Source organism: Dunckerocampus dactyliophorus, chromosome 7 (assembly GCF_027744805.1).
Source record: "Dunckerocampus dactyliophorus isolate RoL2022-P2 chromosome 7, RoL_Ddac_1.1, whole genome shotgun sequence".
Classification (NCBI taxonomy): Eukaryota; Metazoa; Chordata; class Actinopteri; order Syngnathiformes; family Syngnathidae; genus Dunckerocampus; species Dunckerocampus dactyliophorus.
Window position 1 is genome coordinate 29972501 of NC_072825.1, and position 20539 is coordinate 29993039.

The following is a 20539-nucleotide window of genomic DNA, read 5'->3' on the forward strand; positions in this document are numbered from 1 at the left end:
CCACAAATCCATCAAAGTCCTCATCTTCTGTATTCAACACAAACAAAGCCGTCTTCTTTTCCGTTCGCTACTAGTCTGTTAACTTGTCAGTGTTATTCAGCTCCGAAGCAAAGAAGGAAACTTCTCCTGTTGCTTCTGCCAACTTTTACTGAACGCGGCCACCAGACAGCAGCTCAGAACACACACACATCTCTCAGCACCGTCTTTCCTTCCTGCTTGCCCACAAGGCAAAGGTTAAACAAGCCCCACTACATAGCTGTCCAGCCAATGCCTGTAAGAAGTGACACCATTTATTTCCTGGTGTGCACTGGTCAATACTGTAATGCCGCTTGTTGTGGGGAAGGAGAGACTCACGTCGCCGATGCACTTTAATGGCTATATTAACAGCGGAGAACACTGCAGGACTTTACATCCACGCCAACATAAACACACTTCCCAACTCTCTCGAAAGTCACAGCTAGCACTGAGCCTAGCTCTCCTACTCGGGACGCCCACCGTCACTTCCCGTCACTTCCTGATGAACTAAAGCTGTAATGACACTCTGCCGTATAAAAAGTAAAATATTAAAAACAAGCGTAAGACATTACTAGCACAGCTTTGTTCTGTGGGTCGTGGATATATTCTATCAGTTATTATTAAGCCTCTAGCTTCCTTTTAGTAAGTAAAAACCTTGGCTATGATTGACTACATTGTCATGTAGACCTACAAAGTACACTTGGAAGAACAAGAGGTGAATAAATGTATTGGAACTGATGTGAAACTGATGAGGGGTAGGATTAAATAAGCTTTGCTTCTTCCTACTCCTTTTTGGACATGCAAAATTGTGAATTGTACTATGTGATGTGCTACTCTTTGACTCATGCATGTTCAGGATTAAAACCATGAACCATGATAATAACAAGCCTAGTAGTGCTGTACAACTTTTATCCGCAGTCCGCAGTGCCCTCTACTGCTCAACATTATTATTATTATTTTTTTTCCTTTTTTTTCCCTCTACTGGTCAACATTCAAACTGGAAGCCAACCTGTCTATAGAGGCCACCTGTCTATAGCGGCCACTTTTGCAGTCTCCCTCTAGTGGCTCCTATAGACAAGTTTGACTGTATATGTGTGTGTATGTATATGTGTGTGTGTATATGTGTGTGTGTGTGTGTGTGTGTATATATGTGTGTGTGTGTGTGTGTGTGTGTATGTATGTATGTATGTATGTGTATATGTATGTATATATGTGTGTGTGTGTGTGTGTGTGTGTGTGTATATATACACTGCTCAAAAAAATTAGAGGAACACTTGGAAAACACATCAGATCTTAACTGGGGAAAAAATGATCTTGAATATGTTTCCTGATAATAAGTGGGTGATGTATTAGTAACAAAATGATGCCACATCATTTGATAGAAATGAAAATGATCACCCTATAGAGGGGGAAAATCAAAAACACCCCAAAAATGAAAGTGAAAAAATGATGCAGCAGACTGGTCCATTTTGCCAAAATGTCATTGTAGCAACTCAAAATGATTCTCAATAGTTTGTGTGGCCCCCACGTGCTTGTACGCATGCCTGACAACGTTGGGGCATGCTCCTAATGAGACTACGGACTACTAGTCGAAATTAAAGTTTCAACTAGTCGAAACTAAAGACTACTAGTAGTAGTAGTCTTTAGTTTCGACCAGCAGAGGGGAGTATTGCTGTGTTCTTTCAACAAATATTTTGAAAATAAAAATATGCGCCTGCGGGCAGGCAAGACAGTTGGGCGAGTCCCCACCAAAATCTTTTTCTTTGCACCTTCATACATCTTGCTGACTTTGGTGGTCACTGCAGTGCTGTACGGTGGCAGTTTCTTCAGCAGGTGATTTAATTGATGAGCTCCTTCCCTCAAACTGAAGGTGTTGATCATTAAAATCACCTGCTTTAGTGACTGGCTGGAAAGAAAACCTGCACTGTCTCGGCCCTCCGTGGCACGAGGTTGACACCCCTGTCCCAGAGTGTAGTCTGCATCATAGCTGATGTCATGTTGACTGAATCAACAGCGCCTCTCCTGGTTGCAGTCAAGTAGTGCACGCCATTGTGCTTCAATTCAAGATGCCATTATTCAACAATTCATTCTATGCAATCTGTTAATTACGATCACTTAATAGATTATTATACCCATCCCAACCCTAATTTCATGCTCTTGCCTGTCCAAGCAGCGAGCCCCTCACCCCGGCCATCCCCAGGAACACCCACCACCCCATCTGGCCAGTCTGCAGCCTCCAAAGTGACCCCTACAAGCCCCGCCCTGGCCAGCATTTTGTCACGTGTGGGTGACATTACACCCGAAGGCATACTGAACGCTCTGACTAAAACCACCACACCAGGTAAAAACTATATTCCGACTCTCTGAAGCCACAAATTACTCATTCTTTTTATATTCCTCATCTCCTTGTAGCGTTGTCCAATCTCCTGCACAGCGTGACAAACTCCGCCTCCGGTACGTCAACTCGAACGTCACCAGAGGCGTCGTCAGTGAAGACGCCGGGCACCCCAAAAGCTAAATTCACCACGGGGAACAACCTCAAAAGGGAGACGCCCAGCAGGAGCAGAGTCTGGGAGAAGGACCTCCAGCTGTCCCCGCCTCCCCCGCCGCCGCCACCTCCCCGCACCACTCCTGATGTTACCCTTCCGAGTCTAGAGTCCAAAATCAACAGTTTCTTGCAGGGCAATCCAGGTTTTAGTCTGGCCCTCGGTGATGGCAGTCCGGATGGTGCAGGCGGGACCCCGGTGAGAGATGAAGCCGCCGGCACCCCCACCCAAGACGAGATCATGGATGCGCTGGGTAGCGTGCCTGAGTCTTTAGGGTCTTCTGGCGACCTTTCACCCACGGCATACCGCAGCGATCCTTGGGATGCTGTAATCACTCCGTCAGGAAGTAATAATCACGACGACCGCTATGGAGGTGGGAAAAGGAGTGAGGAGGCAAGGAAGCAGGTCTCAGCCTCCGTGAGTAACGATGTCCCGAAGGGGAAGAAAGATGGACAGCATGGTCAGGGTAAGACAGCGGCCAGCGGCCGTCGCTTCTCCGCCAGCTCCCGAAAAGCAAGCACGAGCTCAGAGGACGGGAAGCGAGAAGACAAAGGTCAAAAGTCCCCAGGTGGGGACGGGAAGGACAGTGGGCGGTACCACCGTATCGAGACCCTTGTTTCACCCTGCACTGAGGGCGCGCCCATCCAGACTGTGGGGTACTCTAACCAGCCTCTCACGGGAGAGCGCATCAAGACCGTCGAGAGCATTCGCGTGATTGGCCGGGGCTCTCGGCGAGGGGGTGGATCTGGCGCTCGGCCCGGGGCGTCGATGTGGTACGAAGAGGAGAAATACATGGAAGCTCAGTCCCCCTCGCCCCATGCTGCCCCCACCACTCTTAGCATAGGCCAGGGAGGTAGCGGTGACATGCCGCCCCCGCACCATCTCCTCACTCACCTCCCACCTCCTCCCCCACTCCCTCACCCGCTCCCACCTCCCCCTCCCCCTCAAACTCAGTTCCAAATGCCGTTCCTTGCTGACAGTCTCCAGACTCCTCCCCCGCCTCACCTTCACCAGCCTCCTCCGTCGCCTCATTTCTTCAGCGCCCCTCCCACCATCCCTATGCCTCCCCCGCCTCCTGTATCACCCACACACCCTCCGTCTTTGCCCTCAGCAGTCATGGTTGGGGGTATTTTGGTCCCTGTTGACCGCCCCTTAGTGGCTCCTCCCACAATGAGACAAGACGGTACAGAGCGAGGGGGCCCCAGGGGAAACAGCGGGGCTCCTCGTCCACTGATGTCGTTACTAGGTGAGCCTCCGAAACTTCCCCGTCCTGGCACAGTCAAGGAACCATTTGTCCCCCACCATACACCGCCAATCCACCGCCCAGGGGCCCCTGGTGTGCCTCCCCCTCTCTTGGGCCGAGTGAAGGAGCCCCCAAGTCTTCATCTGCCGTCTGCCACATCTCCTTCGACACCTAACTCCCCCGCCGTCGAAGGCGTGCCCGCCCCCCCTGGGCCGAACCCCCCCGCTAGTCCTCCGGGTCAAAGCCGCAACCAACCCCCTAGCCCCGTCCCCCTCCTAGCCCTGCCTACGCAACGGCCCCCCATGGTTTCTGGCTCCAACAGACCTCAGCGAGGCCACCACTCTCGCCACTTTAACCAAGATCACCACGGTGGCGGCAGGAGGTTTCGTGGCAACAAGCGCCCCGGCCCTCCGTTCGCAGGCGGGCCTTTCCACGGGCAGAAGAGACCCTTCGTGCCGCCACGCTACTGACGTGGTCGTCAGTGATGTGCTGAGAGAGGGAGCCGCACCGCCTAGCCTAACCCCAACGCAGTGTGTGTTTGCCTTGCTGGTATGAGCTTAGATATATTTGCCTACTTGTCGTGTGTACATAGCAGTCATAGAACAATATTCATTGCACATTAGGAGAGTCGCTAGTGGAGAGAGCCGAATCAGCGTAGAAGCTACACATTTTATTTCCTGAGAGAATCACCTTGATCTCACAGAGTACTATTTCTGACCATTTCAAAGTTTCCACCCACCCTCCCTGAATGTTTGAGTGTGTTCTAAAAGTGTTTCCTGATGTAAATAATCCTCTTCTTCTCTTCCTAGTATAGGAATTTCTCTCTCTTCCCCTCTGTCCCTCCCGACTTTGTAATGCTAAGCTTGTAAATATAAAAAGAGAGTGAATGACTGGTGCTGCTTCCCCCCGCCCCCCATTTCTTCTTCAAAACTCTCGTTTATGTAAATGATGTTCCTCACTGCTGCAGCTCCTGTCGTTACTGTGATCCAGACCTTGGAAACACTTAATTGGCACTACAGTTTTCCTTTTTTTTGTTGTTTCTTTCAGATACAGCACACAGAAAATAAGAGAGGAGATAATTGTGTATTTTAATTAGGGATGGGCATCAAAATGGATGAATTGGTCATTAGAATTGGAGTGCTCTCCTTCATTCAGTCTCCACTAGGGCAACATGGGGAAACAGGAGTTCAGAACGCTCAGAGAGGGATTCTAACATCCTATTAAAATTAGATTCAAAGTTAATTTTCCCCATAATCAATGAAGGAAATGTCACATGCCCATTCCTAATTGGAATTAGTTTTTCCTGTCCACGCTTCAAGTTAGCGTAGCGGATGGAGAGCGGTTTGGGAAGCTCCTGCATGTACTGACATGAATAAAATCCAGAGATTCAATTCAACTGACCTGGGGGGAGGGGTTATTTTTATTTGGTTCTGAATAAATAAGCGCTGTGTGGTTAATGTGCGCTTCTTTTTCTTACATGGAGTTCTAGTTCATAGAGTTGCATTTGCAGCCACACCACCACCACAGTGTATGGTGAAAGTGATTTTGCACTATTAAGGATCGTTCTCATTTGAATATGCTTCACTGTTGAGCCCGTGCGCTCATCCGGAAATTGTGCAGCAAAAAGCTGTCCCTCCTTCATGTCTGCTTATGTCTTCCACATTTCATAGCGTAGACGAGGTCCTTGAAGTCCCATCACTTGCAGCATGTGTTTTGTAGATGCAAATTGTTGCCACAGTGATGAATCAGCACCTGATATCTATAGGTTGCCACATTGTCCAAAAAAAAGTACCTATATATCTCAGTCATGTTCATATTGGAGCTTACTTTATGTTTAAAACATGTTTGTCAGATTCTGTAATCTGTATTGTCATCCTGGTATACAGGAAGTGTTCTAGTTCCAAACTTGTAAATCGTCACGTCTCCTCATCGCTTCTTGGTTTCGAAAAAAGAGGATGCTCTGTGTGTTTTTTGGGTTTTTTTTTTTATTGTCATCAATGATGCTATATATCACCAGTGTGGGAGTGTCCAATCCTTTCACGTGGCACCGACATGCACACAAAGTCTTTGTCATACTTAATCTATCCATCGTTCAAAGTTTTTTTTTTTTTTAATTTACAATGTTTTTCTGGAAGAGTCCACACATGACAGGCACATTTTCCAGTAAATATTTTGGTCTACCTACACATTCTATACAACCTGACTATTGTTGGCAGCTCTGCACACGGGAACACGACTGAATAGGCACTCTGTTGTCATATTACATAAGTTATAAATTCAAAGGAAATCGCACTAAACCATATTTGTTTCATAGACAAAGTGTATACATGACACAAGAACCTGATTTATTAATGCCCAGCAATGCACAGTAGCGTATTACACTAGAACGCGAACTGAGTGCCTATACAACCTAATAAGATGATCCCTTGTTTCTACCTACATGCCAAACGTCTTATACACACTATTTCACCATGTGTGGCTTCCTGTTTTTTTTTATCATGGGCCAATGTTTAAAGCACGTAGACTGGAACGCAGCTTCACACGTTCTGCTGTAGTCAAAGAATGGAGAGTTGTTAGGGTGGTGATGTCACTCGATGCTGGATGCACAGTCCGCTCTGAACATGGGCCGTAGCGGCCCCCAGTGGTCAAAGTCAGGTACTACCTGTTTACGATGGAACGCAGTTTACTGTTTCTTTGGCTCGAATCAGGGATATTTTCCTACTGCGGTATGAGGCGAGGACGTAAAATTCCAGTTGGACTCCCAAAAACGCGCTTTTAGTGTATATTAGGTGAAACTTTAGTGAATTTGACTATAGCGTGTGATTAGACTTATGTTTGCAACACTGGACCCAGTTAAAATTACACAATCTTTTATTATGGTGGATCTTCAAAACCCTGTCTATAACGAAATGAGTTATCATTTTGCGATTTTTTTAAACTATTAAAATACCTAGTATGGAAGCGTCGTCATTAAATCTGCCTGTTTTCAAGCCCACGCACAGTTGTTATGCCGAGCAAACGCTTGCGTATCACCTCGAGAGTGCGCACGTCTTGACGTCACAGTTGCGTTCACCTCTTCAGCTTCCGGTATTATGGCCGCGCACTGAAGGAAAAGAAGGCGGCGGGTTCAGTGGCATGTTTGGTTGGTGGTAGCTGTTAGTGGCGATATGAGGAAATGTACGTCCTGGCCGGTGTGTTTGACGCAGCTGTTCCGGCTGGTTATCCGTGAGTCGAGAGCTCGCGGTTCCCTCAGGAGGTACAGCAAGGTGCGGAAGTGGGTTTTTTGCTATCGTTAGCATATAGGTCAAACTGATGTCATTCAGTGTGGGAAGCTGCTGTACAGTTCTTGGTTACCAACCTCCTGACTTTGTAACTGCCCTTCTTTAAACTTGGGTTGCGTTTTCATTTAGTAGCTTTCAAGATACTCTGAACTATTATGATAGCACCAAGCCCGACTGTGTTTCCAGCAGTTGGTTGCTGTAGGTGTTAAGGTTTTTTTTTTTTTTTTTTTTTTACTTACACTTTACAGACTGATCGTCAGCCATCATATTGATCCTGCTGGATCAGTATTCTCCAGTGAATTAGGTGCTCTTTTGTTTCCTAATAGTGCTCCCGATGAAACCAAATGGACATACAGTGGTGTGAGAAAGTGTTTGCTCGCTTCTTGATTTAATGTTTTGCATGATTGTCACACTTAAATGTTTCATCTCACCAATCAAATTAAAATCCATTCATTTACAACACAACTGAACACAAAACGCAGTTTTTAAATGAAACTTTTTTGTTATTAAGGAGGGAGAAAAATCCAAAGCTACATGTCCCTATGTGAAAAAGTGATTGCCCCCTAAAGCTAATAAGTGGTTGGGCCCCAGTGAGCAGCAACAACTGCAATCAAGTGTTTGCAATAACTTGCAATGAGTCTCTTCCAGCGCTGGGGAGGAATTTTGCACAATTGTTGTCATTCAGCCACATTGGAGGCTTTTCCAGCATGATGCGCCTTTTTAAGGTCATGCCAAAGCATCTCAATAGGATTCAGGTCAGGACATGGACTAGGCCACTCCAAAGTCTTCAGCCATTCAGAGGTGGACTTGCTGGTGTGTTTTGGATCATTGTCCTGCTGCAGAACCCAAGTTGCTTTCAGCTTGAGGTCACCAACAGATGGCCGGACATTCTCCTTCAGCACAATTCATGCTTCCATTTATCACAGCAAGTCTTCCAGGTCCTGAAGACCATCACACTACCACCACCATATTTTACTGTTGCTATGACGTTCTTCTGAAATGTGGTGTTACTTTTACGCCAGATGTAATGGGACACACACGTTCCAAAAAGTTCAACTTTTGTCTTGTCAGACCAGAGTATTTTCCCAAAGGTCTTGGGGATCTTCAAGATGTTTTCTGGCAAAACTGAGATGAACCTTAATGTTGTTTTTGTTCAGCAGTGGTTTTGGTCTTGGAACTCTGCCATGCAGGCCGTTTTTGCCCAGTGTCTTTCTTATGGTGGAGTCATGAACACTGACCTTAACTGAGGCAAGTGAGGCCTGCAGTTCTTTGGATGTTGTTGTGGAGTCTTTTGTGACCTCTTGGATGAGTCGTCGCTGCGCTCTCGGGGTCATTATGGTCGGCTGGCCAGTCCAGGGAAGGTTCACCACCTGTTCCATGTTTTGGCCATTTGTAACTAATGGCTCTCACTGTGGTTGGCTGGAGTCCCAAAGCTTTAGAAATGGCTGTATAACCTTTTCCACACTGATAGATCTCAGTCTCAGTTATGTTTTAAAGGGGGGGCAGTCACTTTTTCACACAGGGCCATGGTGGTTTGGATTTTTTTTATTCTCCCTTAATAATAAAAAGTTTCATTTAAAAACTGCATTTTGTGTTCAGTTGTAATGACTAATATTTAAATGTGATGGTATGAGCTGGGAAAGGCTCCAGCATGCCCCTGTGACCCTAAAGAGGAGGAGAAGCGGTATAGAAGATGGATGGATGGATATGACAAGCATGCAAAAAAAAAAAACCAACTCAGCACTTTTCTCACCACGCTATGCGATCTGTTGTGCAGCTTGATTGAACAGACTAATTCAGCAGTATTTGCATTATCTGAACAGACAGAACCACCATCACTATACAGTATGTTGATTATACTGGATCATTTCACCATTTAGTTCACAAGGAACACTTGGTTATTTTTTACCCCATTATTCAAATGCATGGCCTTGATTGTACAGATGAAACCAAATGCGGTGTGTGGTGCTGTTGCGTTGCAACTCTCTTCCTAATTGTTAAAATGTCTGCAGGAATACTTCACATTTCCTAACCTGAAAATAAAGCCCCAGGTTATCTGTATTGGTTGATGTACAAGTTATAGTTTATAGGATATAACGCTGATGTGTAGTTCTAGAGCAGAACATTTGAATTAACATGTCTGAAAGTACAGTGTATTATTAATTCTATAAACGTGTTTGTTCCCTGACTATCCTAACCAACGTTGTCTTTTTTTTTTTTTTTGTCGATAGGTGTGCCTAGCCTTACCAGAGCGTCTCCAACTCTTTGAGTCTCTCAGGGAGAAAAAGGACAATAACAGGAGGAGAACCAAAGTGTCTGCGAAGCCCCTCAGCATCCGTGTAGGTGACAGCCAGGTGGTGAAGGGCACAGCTGGGGTCACCACACCGCTCTCTGTCGCTCAGAGTATTCGGTAAATCCACGAGCTGGGCAAGAATGTGCTGTAGAGCTGTGTTTTGTTGGTCATAATCCTGCTCTGACATTTTATTCTTGCAGGGAGAAAGGAGCTATGGTGGGTAAGGTGAATGGGGAGCTTTGGGACCTCGGACGCCCCCTGGAGGGGGACTGTGACCTGCAGCTTCTTGGTTTTGACACACTTGAGGGAAGAGAGGTAAAGTTTGATTTTGGTCCTTGTTATGACACAAAAATGCTATACCTGCCTGATATTGTTAATAGCTAAACTAGAATGCAACAATATTGTTTAATATGCAAATGGAAAATATAAGAATGAGATTTGATTGATTGATCTATCTCTACCAGCAAAATGTGGTCAATGTGTCAAAATCCCTTTCTAATTATGTACAGTCATCCCTCCCCCATCACAATTTCACTCTGTCACAGTTTTTCAAACTTGTACCGTAAAGCACCGTGTATAAACCGCACCCGTGTATTAACTGCACCCCCATTTTCAGGCTCACGGCGGGGGGAAAAAAATTTTTAGTTCATAAATCATTGCCAACTCTTTCATCTCAAATCAACATGCGTAAAGGTACTAAACAATTTCAAAAAGAAGAAGAAAGGAGAAATCTGAACTTTGGCATCTAGATCTTTAATATTATGGCTAAGCACAGATTAATAATAATAATAATCATAATAAAAAATCAAAAGAAATTTGCAATTTTCAGAGATGTTTTGATATCTTTCACTGCTTCTCTTTTTCTCTTTTATTGCATTGCTTCAGTGTGAATTTGAATAAACTCCAAGGTTGTATTGTATTTTACATTGGAAGCTTAGGTTAACTTCAGTGTATACAGAGATCGTTTCACTGTGTGAAAATACAGACAGCTGTCAGATAAGTTAGTTGCATACACAAGCATTTTCAGCAACTGTACAGCAGAGGGCGCTAAAGTCAAAGCAACTGTCTGACCCACAGACGGCTATTCTAAAATGGGCTTCTCGCCAATTTCTGTGTCTGGTCACAGACCTGTCATCGTGTATAAACCGCAACCCGTTTTTTTGCTTCTTACCAGTGGAAAAAAAGTGTGGTTTATACACGGTGCTTTACGGTATTGATAAATCATGCTGTTTTGTGGTCGAACACTGTCTATTAGTCCAAAAACATGCATATTGTAGCAATTTTTATCGCCGCCAAACACAGTGCAAAGTGCATGCAGAGCGCGAGGTGATGTTTTTGCCGGCGTTTATCTGTTTGTTTGTGTTCAAAATAACTTAAAGTTTTGTATGGATTAAATTTTCAGGAATTGTCGAAAATGGGATATGGAAGAACTGATTATGTTTTGGGGGTGGTTCAGATCACTGTCTGGATCCAGGAATTTTTTAAAGGATTCTTTAACATTGCATGAGAGGACCATTTTCGGCATTTGTACATATAACTCCACTCAAAATGGTCCCTTGGGGGAAAAAAATAGAGGACAAGTTTAAAAAAGGTTCTACAGCAGGGGTGTCCAAAGTGCGGCCCGGGACCATTTTCAGCCCACGGCTGTGATTTTATCGGCCCGTAGCACAGTCAAAAAATGTAACTTAACAAAGAAACTTCAAAGAAAACAACAGCAGCAAAAATGGGAAAGTCAAAACATTAAGGAAAGAGTTGTAATCTAGCAAGGGTGGGAAAAAAGCCCTAATTTCACAAGAATAAAGCAATAGTATGAAGAAAAATGGCATTTTCGTAGCATGAAGTTGAAATATTAAAGAAAAAAAGCTTAATTTTTTTTAAAGAAAAAGAAAATGAATAAAATGTGTAATTAATGCAAACTTAGGTTGGGTGAAAACTTATAACATGGGAATAAAGTGAAAATATAAGGAGAAAATGAAGAACATTGAAATATTTGGGGGGAGGAATCAACAGCAGAAATGAAAAACAGCAGAAATTTTTACCAGGATAAAGTCAAAGTTTTCTAATGAGAAAAAAGTTTTACCAGAAAAAATTAAGAATGAGGAAAAATATCATTTTAGTAACAATGTTGAAATAAAGAAAAAAGTTATAATTACGAGAACAAAATTGACATGAGGAAAGCTGAAATGAATTATTTGGAAAATAAAAAAAAAAAAAAAAAACAGCAAAAATGGGAAATCAGCTGTAGTTTTATGGGAATAAATTCAAAATATTAAGAAAAAAGTCATAATGGTATGAAGAACAAAAGCCGCAACTTTACAAGAATAAACTCGTATTATATCTTAGCATATCTCTGTGTTGCAAGTGGCTCTTGCATCCTTTTTCAGTATGTGGCCCTCCCTGGAAAAAGTTAGGACACCCCTGTTCTACAGGATTATTATTTTGGTGTGAATCACAATATGGGGGGAACTACAGCGCTCTGAGTGCTTCTCTAGTTCTGTATTGTTATACTTAAATTAAGCATTTTCAAGCATTAAGATGGTTAAATGAACTAAAAAAACAGAAGACTCATTCAAAGACATTGTGAATGATATGTAGTACTCTACGGTGGTCACTAGGTGTCAGTAATGTTCAGTGAGACACACGCACGCCACACTTGATCGGTGAGACAACAGGGTTTTATTGCAGGTTTCAATGATCTCGCAAAAATCTCTCATAAAAAAACGGGCTACTGTTGCTGCCCACGCCAGGCAAAAACTCAACTCTGAGCCCCCAACATCACTTCTTTTTTGCCCCCACCACTCAGCTCTTCTAGGGAACACATTTATATTTACACACACACACACAAACACAAGTCTGTCTTATTTTCTCTTATGTCTGCTATATGGGGTAATAGGAGTGTAAATGTGACTGACGATAGGGGTGTTATTTCATCTTTAGAGGGCTCAGATGTAAAAAAAAAAAAAAAAAAAAAATGTTTAGAAGGTCTTAAACAGGTTTTTTTCTATCCTCCTAACTATGAAAATATTAAATTTATAAATAAGGAATTCTACTTTGCGGAAATTCACCTGTCATGGTCGGGCCTGGAACCAGTTAACCGCCGTAAACCGTTCAGGGCTGGGAGGTGGCAGTCGTGGACCACTACAAGTGCTTGGGAATCCACAACAGCAGATTGGACTGGAAGGACAACAGCAACGCTATGTACAAGAAGGACGAGCAGACTCTACGTCCTGAGGAAGCTTAGGTCCTTCAATGTGTGCAGCAAGCTGCTGGAGATCGTTTACCAGTCTGTGGTTGCCAGTAACCTGCACTTGGCCATGGTTTGTTGGGGGAGCAGCACCAGTAAAAAGGACATAAACCGGATGGACAAACTGATCTGGAAAGCCGAACAAGTTATCAGCAGTCAGTTGGTGGCGTTTGTGACAGTGAGGGACAGGAGGACACTGGACAAACTGCTCTCCATCATGGACAACCCCACCCAACCACTCCATCGGACAAGAGAGGGGCAGCGGAGCTCATTCCCCAACAGACTCCTCCAGTTCCGTTCCCACAGTGAACACTTGATTCATTCCACACACCACCTGTCTGTAAGAGATCATTCACATTATTGCGCTTGACTGTCTGCCCTCCCTTGTATGAAGTGTACATTTACTTTACCATATTAAACACGCTATGTGTAAATATGCAAAACTTGTTTCTTATATTCTTTATATTTTATTATATCTTATTCATATTATATTGCATTTTATGAAAGTGTTTTTTTTCTTCTGCAGTTGAGCTACTGTAATCCAGCAATTTCCCTTGTGGATCAATAAAGTGTCTACTTTTCAAGCATCCTGTTATTACCAGTACTGCCACCAGAGGTCGCTCCTATGCAGGAAAACACTGACTGTACAGCACAGATTAATTGCTGTGTAAAGTTCTCTGCACACTAGTGATAGGACGACGACAATACCTCAAGGAGTGTATTGACACACTACACAAACTGTGTCGGCACTGTATTGATACTGTGTTGGTCACCCAATGGTGACCCCTGCAGTAGTTTTAAAGTCATTGCAGGTAAAGAAATTCATTGTTTGTGTAAATGCTAAACTGAGTTGGTCTGTAAAATATAGCAAATTTGAGTTACAATTCAGAGTTACAATTTTTAACTTATGTACACATTTTTGTCAACTTAACTGTTATATCATAGGAAATAAAAGACAAAAAAGTGATTAGTTTATGAATTTTTATTGAGGGACAAAAGTGTTTGGAGTGTCTTTGCTCCAAGGCGATTTCTCCTCTTAGACACCATCTCCCCAGCCTTAGAAAATACTCTTTCACATGGTACAGATGACGATGGTGAGCAGAGAGAAAAAATAGACACCCTATCTCATGATTTATAGATCAGGATAAAGCAACTGTAAGGCTCTTTAACTGACGATCATATGTATCACAGGTCATTCACTTGATAAACTGATAAAGTAAGTGCAATGCGCCACCGTAAACAATGCTCAAAGGAGAAAAAGATTTACCTTGTTTGGCATCACAAGATCAAAGTTATTCCACACTGGGGAAAACTTCTTAAAACGATCCATAATTACGCAAAACTCCATCCAACAAACCCACAACATGTTCATACAGTTTGTTTCCTTATAAACACACTTTGGCGCAGCACATCCAAACCATACAGTTCCTGTATTGGTCACGTGATTGTTTCTTAAAGCAATACACGCACCGATACGGGGTTTCACTTTTGAGCTCTCGGCACAGTGCTGACGCACCACTGTCACTCGTCCCATCACTACTGCACACCTTACTTTTAAAATATATTGGCAACATTTTGCCAGCATTTAGACCACTAAAAAGTGTCATCTGAAGTGGTTTTATGCAAGTGAGAGTTACTTCCTGACGCTGAACAATTATGCCGACCTTGTCTCCTCAAGGCCGTGTGGCGGACAGGAGCGTGTGTGCTCAGTGGGGTGCTGCGGACGGAGTTTGGTGCCAGGGTGTGTCGCGAAGGCGTGTCTGTGCTGGGACTTTACTGCGATCACGTGATGGAGAACAGGTGAGGTAATATTCCTGGTGTTATTCCGACATTTTGTACTATGATTCTTTGGGTTGCTTTGTATTAAAACATTGGTGACACAGTGGCTGGGAACTATTTGATTGAACCAAAACACAGTGTACACAGTGGCACCTTTTTTCTCGTAGGAAATAATAGAAATGTAATGTAAAGATATATACCAGTCATTGCACAATATCATATGAACCGATGTCTTACAAGGCAGCTGTGGTGTGTGTGTGTGTGTTTCTCGTAGTAACACTCACGCTTAGGAGAGAGTTGACCATCATGCATGCAGCCCCCCCAAACTACTTTCATTTCACATCTTGAAACAGGAGCCTCTCTTTCCACATTCTTTCCCCCCCTCTGTCCACATGTCTCTTTGTCTTTTGACGTTTCACCTGGATCTGTCCCTTGCCCACAGCGACCCACTGCCTCTGAGTGAGGTGGAGGAGCGATGCAAGGAGGCCGCCGCCCTCACGCTGCCTGTGAGCAGGCTGGAGCTCAGCACACACGAGATCCAGGAGCTCTTCCAGGTTCGAAAAAGCAAGCTTTGAGAAACGTATTTGGTCTTGCTGGCTCTTTTCCTCAATCGTGTCAGAATGAGGTGATTTACCTGTGATACGTGTTTTGCTTCAGGAGGACGTGCTCAGATTACAGCTTGTCCAGGAGCAGATGACCGGTCCCACTGCGATAGTATACAGGCACGTACACACATTAGAAGACACATGCATAGTAGGGATGCTCCCATCAGGGCTTTATGCTGCCGATTCCGATACCGATCATCCATGAGTGAAATTAGCCAATGCCGAATCCATGGTGGAGCTCTTGCAGTATTTGCAGGTGGGTGAGAGAGCACTTCGTGAATCTGGCGTCTTCCACTACTGAGAAAGGCTGCTCATCTAATTTGATGAATTCACTTATTTATTTATTTTTTTTGTTGCTGATTAGCCTTCTGTCACGCACATACGGGCGAATGGTGTCCACCATTTTGGCTGCTTTAGCTACTGCTTGACTGATGATTGCACTGTGAGCCTCGAAAGCTCACCATACTTTACCCCCGCAAGATGGTTTTCATGGAATGTGCCATCAGGTAAGTTCCACACGGCAGACGTGATTGTTATTGTTTTGGCACGACTGCACAGTGTGAAGGGAAGTGGGAGGAGACACGACACCGCATGCCGTCATCGCTGCAGGCTGCAATAATACGAGTCACATGTGGTCGCCGTTGGAAGCCGTTTACCAGCACATGCCGATCACCTGATTTTTCACAGAAATTGTCCAAGATCAGAGCATCCCTAGTACATGGTGTCCCATAAGCATCTGTACACACTCTTACTACTATTTCTGTGCAACGCAGGTGCGGAGATGTCATAGCAGTTTCTGATGGTCCCCTCCTTCCACACACTGGCCTCCTCAGGGTGTTCAAGATGCTCCAGGTGTGTGTATGTGTGTGTTTACTAGAATTCAGTGCTTTTCAAAGTGTGAGCCACAGCTCCCCTGGGGGGTGGGGAAGGAAGTCTTTTTAAACCTGCTAGAGCTAACCAGCAAAATTGATACATTTCTGCTTGAAATCTACTTTGCTTTAAGGTCATAGGTGTCCAAACTTTGTCCATTGAGCGTTATATACTAAAAAATTCAAGGATTTAGGACTTAAATAATTTTGTGCAAATCCAATCCAATCAATATATGCGAACTACCTGGTTGATTTGTGTTTTAGGTGACAAAGCAAATTAATAATAATAATGATAATAATAAGGGATTGGATTTTATAGCACTTTGTAAGGCACCCACGGCGCTTCAAAATGAAGTGAACCCATTATTCATTTACTTCTCAGTCATACACTGGTGGTGTTACACTACATCTGTAGCCACAGCTGCCCTGGGGTAGTCTGATGGAAACATGGCTGCCAATTTGCGCCTACGGCCTCTCGCACCACCACCAAACATCCATTCACATTCATACATTGGTGTGGGCAGCACTGGAGGCAAGGTGGGTTTCTGGATGGCTTGCTGTACCTCCTGAGCCACTGCCACCCAACCAAGTGTCATATCTAATCATGTCTCATTCAATCAATCAATCAATCTTTCCCATTGTTTGCAAACAGCTTCTTTACATTTGAGACAGGGTTAATATAATTTTCCCCCAGGAAGTGCAGTGTTCCCCATACATTCTTTTATTAGTGGCGGTCCGCCACAGATAATTGGCTCACAAGCGTTAGAATGGGACAAGTTCTGAGTGAAATAAGGACGAGTGGCACCCGAGTCAACTTAATCTGCAAAAGCCATTCTCAACACACTTCTGAAATACTGGGCAAAATTGGCCAATGATGTGTTGCATCTGTAAATGTAAGGATTGTTGCATTTAATGAACAGACTAACTAGAAATATAACAAGCTAGCTTTGACGTCTGTAATCTCAAATCTTTTATTTTGTCCACATACATGGAGCAAGCTTAATGCTGCTCTGTGTGTGTGTGTGTGCGTGCGTGTATATGAATGGAATGTTCTTCGTGGTTATTGATCCATGAGGGAGCTGGTTTTCCATACTGGCCTGTCACTAGCCAGCAGGATGTTGTGTTTGTCAGAGGCCAGCATCCTGTTCTTGGCTCTTCCAAACACACGCACACACAGCGTGCCATCCATCAGGCACACTTGACTTGCATCGCTTCGTACTTCCTCTCTTGGCTGAATCGCGTTCTTCCGCTCTCTTTTCGCCACCTCTTAATTCACTCACGACTTTGACCTGAGTAATAACGCCAGACTGCATGTCTGCCCTTCTCACAACCCAGCTGTCAACTCTGACCCTGGCCAACCGGAACGAGTGCGCGGGTTTGATGCGTCTCTCCGGAGTGGCCTTTCCTAGAGAGAAGGATAAGGTGGAGTGGGAGAGGGAGCAGGAGGAGGCCCGCAGGAGGGACCACAGACGCATCGGGACGGTAAATATGCAAGCAGTGGAGCTTGCAGTTATGTGTGAATGTCGGCTGAAATGGACTGAAAGGCTGTGCTGTACATCACAACATAACAGAGTAATTCTAAGAAACAGTGGAACATCCACGGTAAAACATTCCATTTTGGAACGCTGGTCATCGTCAACATTTCTGTTTTTAAAAGCAAATTTTCCCATAAGAAGTCGTGCGATCTGTTTGAGTATCAAACCACCACCACCGCCACAAAACCGTTAGAACATTTCAGCGTTCTTCACTGTCTTGCTAGTGGAACTGTGAGGTGTTCGAGCTGAACTGATTGTGCACTCGGTGTGTTCAAGCAACGCCATGACGTCCATTGTCTCATTACAGTGGAGCCTGATCATGTCGAGGATCAATACAGCTCCCGTGTATCAAATATAGACATTTGGATGGATCAATGACTCCAGTTTTTCGCCATTCGCCGGGTAGCCCGGAAGCATTGCGCTTGCAAAAAGCAAAGCTATGCTGTATTCCCTTTCTGTACTTCACTGGACCTTTTTAGTTTTCTTGCAGACAATTCCAATATTTTGGAACTGACAGGACTTACCCACCCCAAAATGAGCCACACGTTTGGTTCCCTGATTAACTCATTCAATGCCAAAGATGTACAGTCGTTACGTTTTTAGAAACCAATTTAAAGTATTCTTGAGTTGGTGACATATTCAAATTTCCTCCAAAACCAGGCACTCCTTCATAGTCTGTTCTTTCCTTATTTGCTGAGGATTTGAGCATAGCTAAAACTTTGTTATTAAAAAAAATATATATATTATATTTGACTTTTTCTATATTTATTTCAAAAAGAGAATGCCTACGTTATTGTAGAGGCTATTTTTAGATACAATTTTTTTCTATCTTGCATGAAGCTTTACAATTTTAAAAGACATCCTCATTTTAAACATTAATTTTAATAATGTATAGAACGGCCACCTGCCTATAGCGGCCACTGAAAAATCCCCCGCAGAAAATGTACGTGTTATAGACCCTGTGTATAGCAGTCACCTGTCCAACGCGGCCAGCGGCCACCCATTTTGGATCCCTTGGTCAATATCTGACCGCATATAGCGGCCAAAAATGCCGACTCAAGCAGAAGCTTCATGCACGAAAAAGTTTCGTTTTTTAAGCAATGAAGCCGTCGTGTGTAGACTTTAATTACTGAGTCGTAATTCGACACAAAAAAGCCGTCTTCTTACTTTGCAATGCCGCCCTGAAAAGATTCAATGACGGCCAAAATGGTAATCTTCCCACTTTGCTATGCCGTGAATAGATTCTAAAATAGCCAAAACACCTGAATAAAACATCTAAAATATCACTTAATTGCCGACTAATTAGAGATTAGAAGCCCATTCAATAAGAAAGGAGCGATGCTATTGTTAGTTTACGACGATCTTCGCACCTCCTCCGCACTCAGTTGTTCACACACATACCCATTCATGACTGCTTGACGCGTATCCTGTACATATATCCTCGGGCTCGTTCACTCAAATTTTTATTTCTTGCTTTTAAAATCGTGTTTTAAAAAAAATCAAAGATGGAAATTTGTGACGTCCTGCAGGACAGGAGCGAGCGTCCCCTGTCCTGCGCTCTTATTTGGCGGGCTGTGCCTTCTCCGGGGAGGCAGAGGCAGCCACTTCATGCCGCGTCAATTAACATTTGTGGCGGATAAAAGGCCAGCGCCGTCGAATGTGCGGTGCTGGTTCATTATTGTTATTGATATTACTAGTTTCCTCACCGGAGCTGTTACCGAGATTTACCTACCTGTTTATGTGTCAACAGAGCGTTTTCCCCAATGTCTCTTGGTTTTGCTTCAGTCTTTTTGTGAATACATGTTAATATGTGCGCACAAATTCAAAATGGCCGCCATCTTGTCTATAGCGGCCACTTTTGCCATTTCCCTTCAGTGGCAGCTATAGACAGGTTTGACAGTGTGTGTGTGTGTGTGTGTGTGTGTGTGTGTGTGTGTGTGTGTGTATATTTATATGTATATGTATATATATGTGTATGTGTGTGTATATATATATATATAACCGAGACAGCTGCTATTTTAATCGACACACACTTCAACAGAAGATAAGAAAAACAAAAAAAGACTAAAATAATAAACAATGAATAAAGAAAAATGAAAAATTACTAAATACATAATATTCAGAGCGTCTGTGTAGGCTCTCAGTCGTACAGGAGTTGTCCATCGAGGGAAAGGCTTCTTGAGACGTCATCTGTACTTCTGTGAAGAAGGTGCCGGACCTTTCGCTTCTCATCCGAAGAGCTTCGTCAGCAAACTAATAAGTGCTGGTAGCCTAGGCCTTAAATACCACATTGCTCTGTTTTTGGTTCGGAGCCTTGTCTTTAGGATGCACTCATTTTTGTCTCAGGGTATTTACTGGTTTGAAATAGGTAGGAATTTTGTGTTGCCATAAGACCCTCTGGAGTTTTTCGGAGACCCCTGCTACATAAGGGACTACCACTCCTCTCCTTTTTGCTTCTGTGGGCTTTTGGGTTTCTTTCCCTACTCTCTTCTTTTGACATTTGTTAAAAGCCCACCGCGGGTACCCACAGGTTGAGAGCGCTCTCTGGACATGTTGTGTCTCCTTTTTCCTTCCCTCAGTCTGTTTTACAAAACCAGAAACAGAGCAATGTGGTCTATTCCATCCACTGTAAAGATGAGGAATGCAAAGAGCACTACATTGGGGAAACCAAGCAAATGCTCAAAAAGGCTTTATCAACATCGCAGGGACAATTCTAGTGGTCCTCAATCAGCAGTACATCTACACCTTAAAGCAACCAATCACTCTTTTCAGGACAGCGAGGTAAAGATTTTGGCCAAAGAAAACAGATGGTTTGAAAGAGGAGTAAAGGAAGCTATTTTTGTCAAACAACAGAACCCATCATTGAATCGGAATGGTGGTTTGAGGTTTAATTTGGACCCTGTGTTCAGCAGGTTACTGAGACCAAAACCCACAGCTCTTAGTCTTGCAAATGAGGTAGAGCCAGGGCCGAGCCAGAACAATAGATGCTAACGAGCCAGTATCAGAGTCGTTCATACCCAACTCAGGGAGCGACACTTCCCTTTTATCGGAGGTGTTAATAGCAGGAGAGGATTATACCACTACTCCGCCCAGGCTTAGTGTAAGGAACCAATAGAAGGAGGGTGTTGG

The 20539-nt window shown here is 43.9% G+C and overlaps 1 protein-coding gene across 8 annotated transcripts in view; it reads left to right on the forward strand.

Moving 5' to 3' along the window:
- tars2 (threonyl-tRNA synthetase 2, mitochondrial) overlaps positions 1 to 20539 on the forward strand; it is an 84495-nt gene that overhangs the window by 36984 nt on the left and 26972 nt on the right. For 5 of the 8 annotated variants that reach the window (XR_008571984.1, XR_008571982.1, XR_008571983.1 and 2 more), the window contains exons 1-8: positions 4360 to 7070; positions 9317 to 9495; positions 9579 to 9693; positions 14301 to 14422; positions 14844 to 14955; positions 15059 to 15123; positions 15780 to 15858; positions 17211 to 17357. Coding sequence is in view for 3 of the 8 variants with exons in the window: in XM_054781226.1 (XP_054637201.1) it covers positions 6972 to 7070; positions 9317 to 9495; positions 9579 to 9693; positions 14301 to 14422; positions 14844 to 14955; positions 15059 to 15123; positions 15780 to 15858; positions 17211 to 17357 (918 nt within the window). In the remaining 5 variants the exon portion in view is untranslated. The other 3 variants (XM_054781227.1, XR_008571980.1, XR_008571981.1) reach the window with 3 other exon arrangements.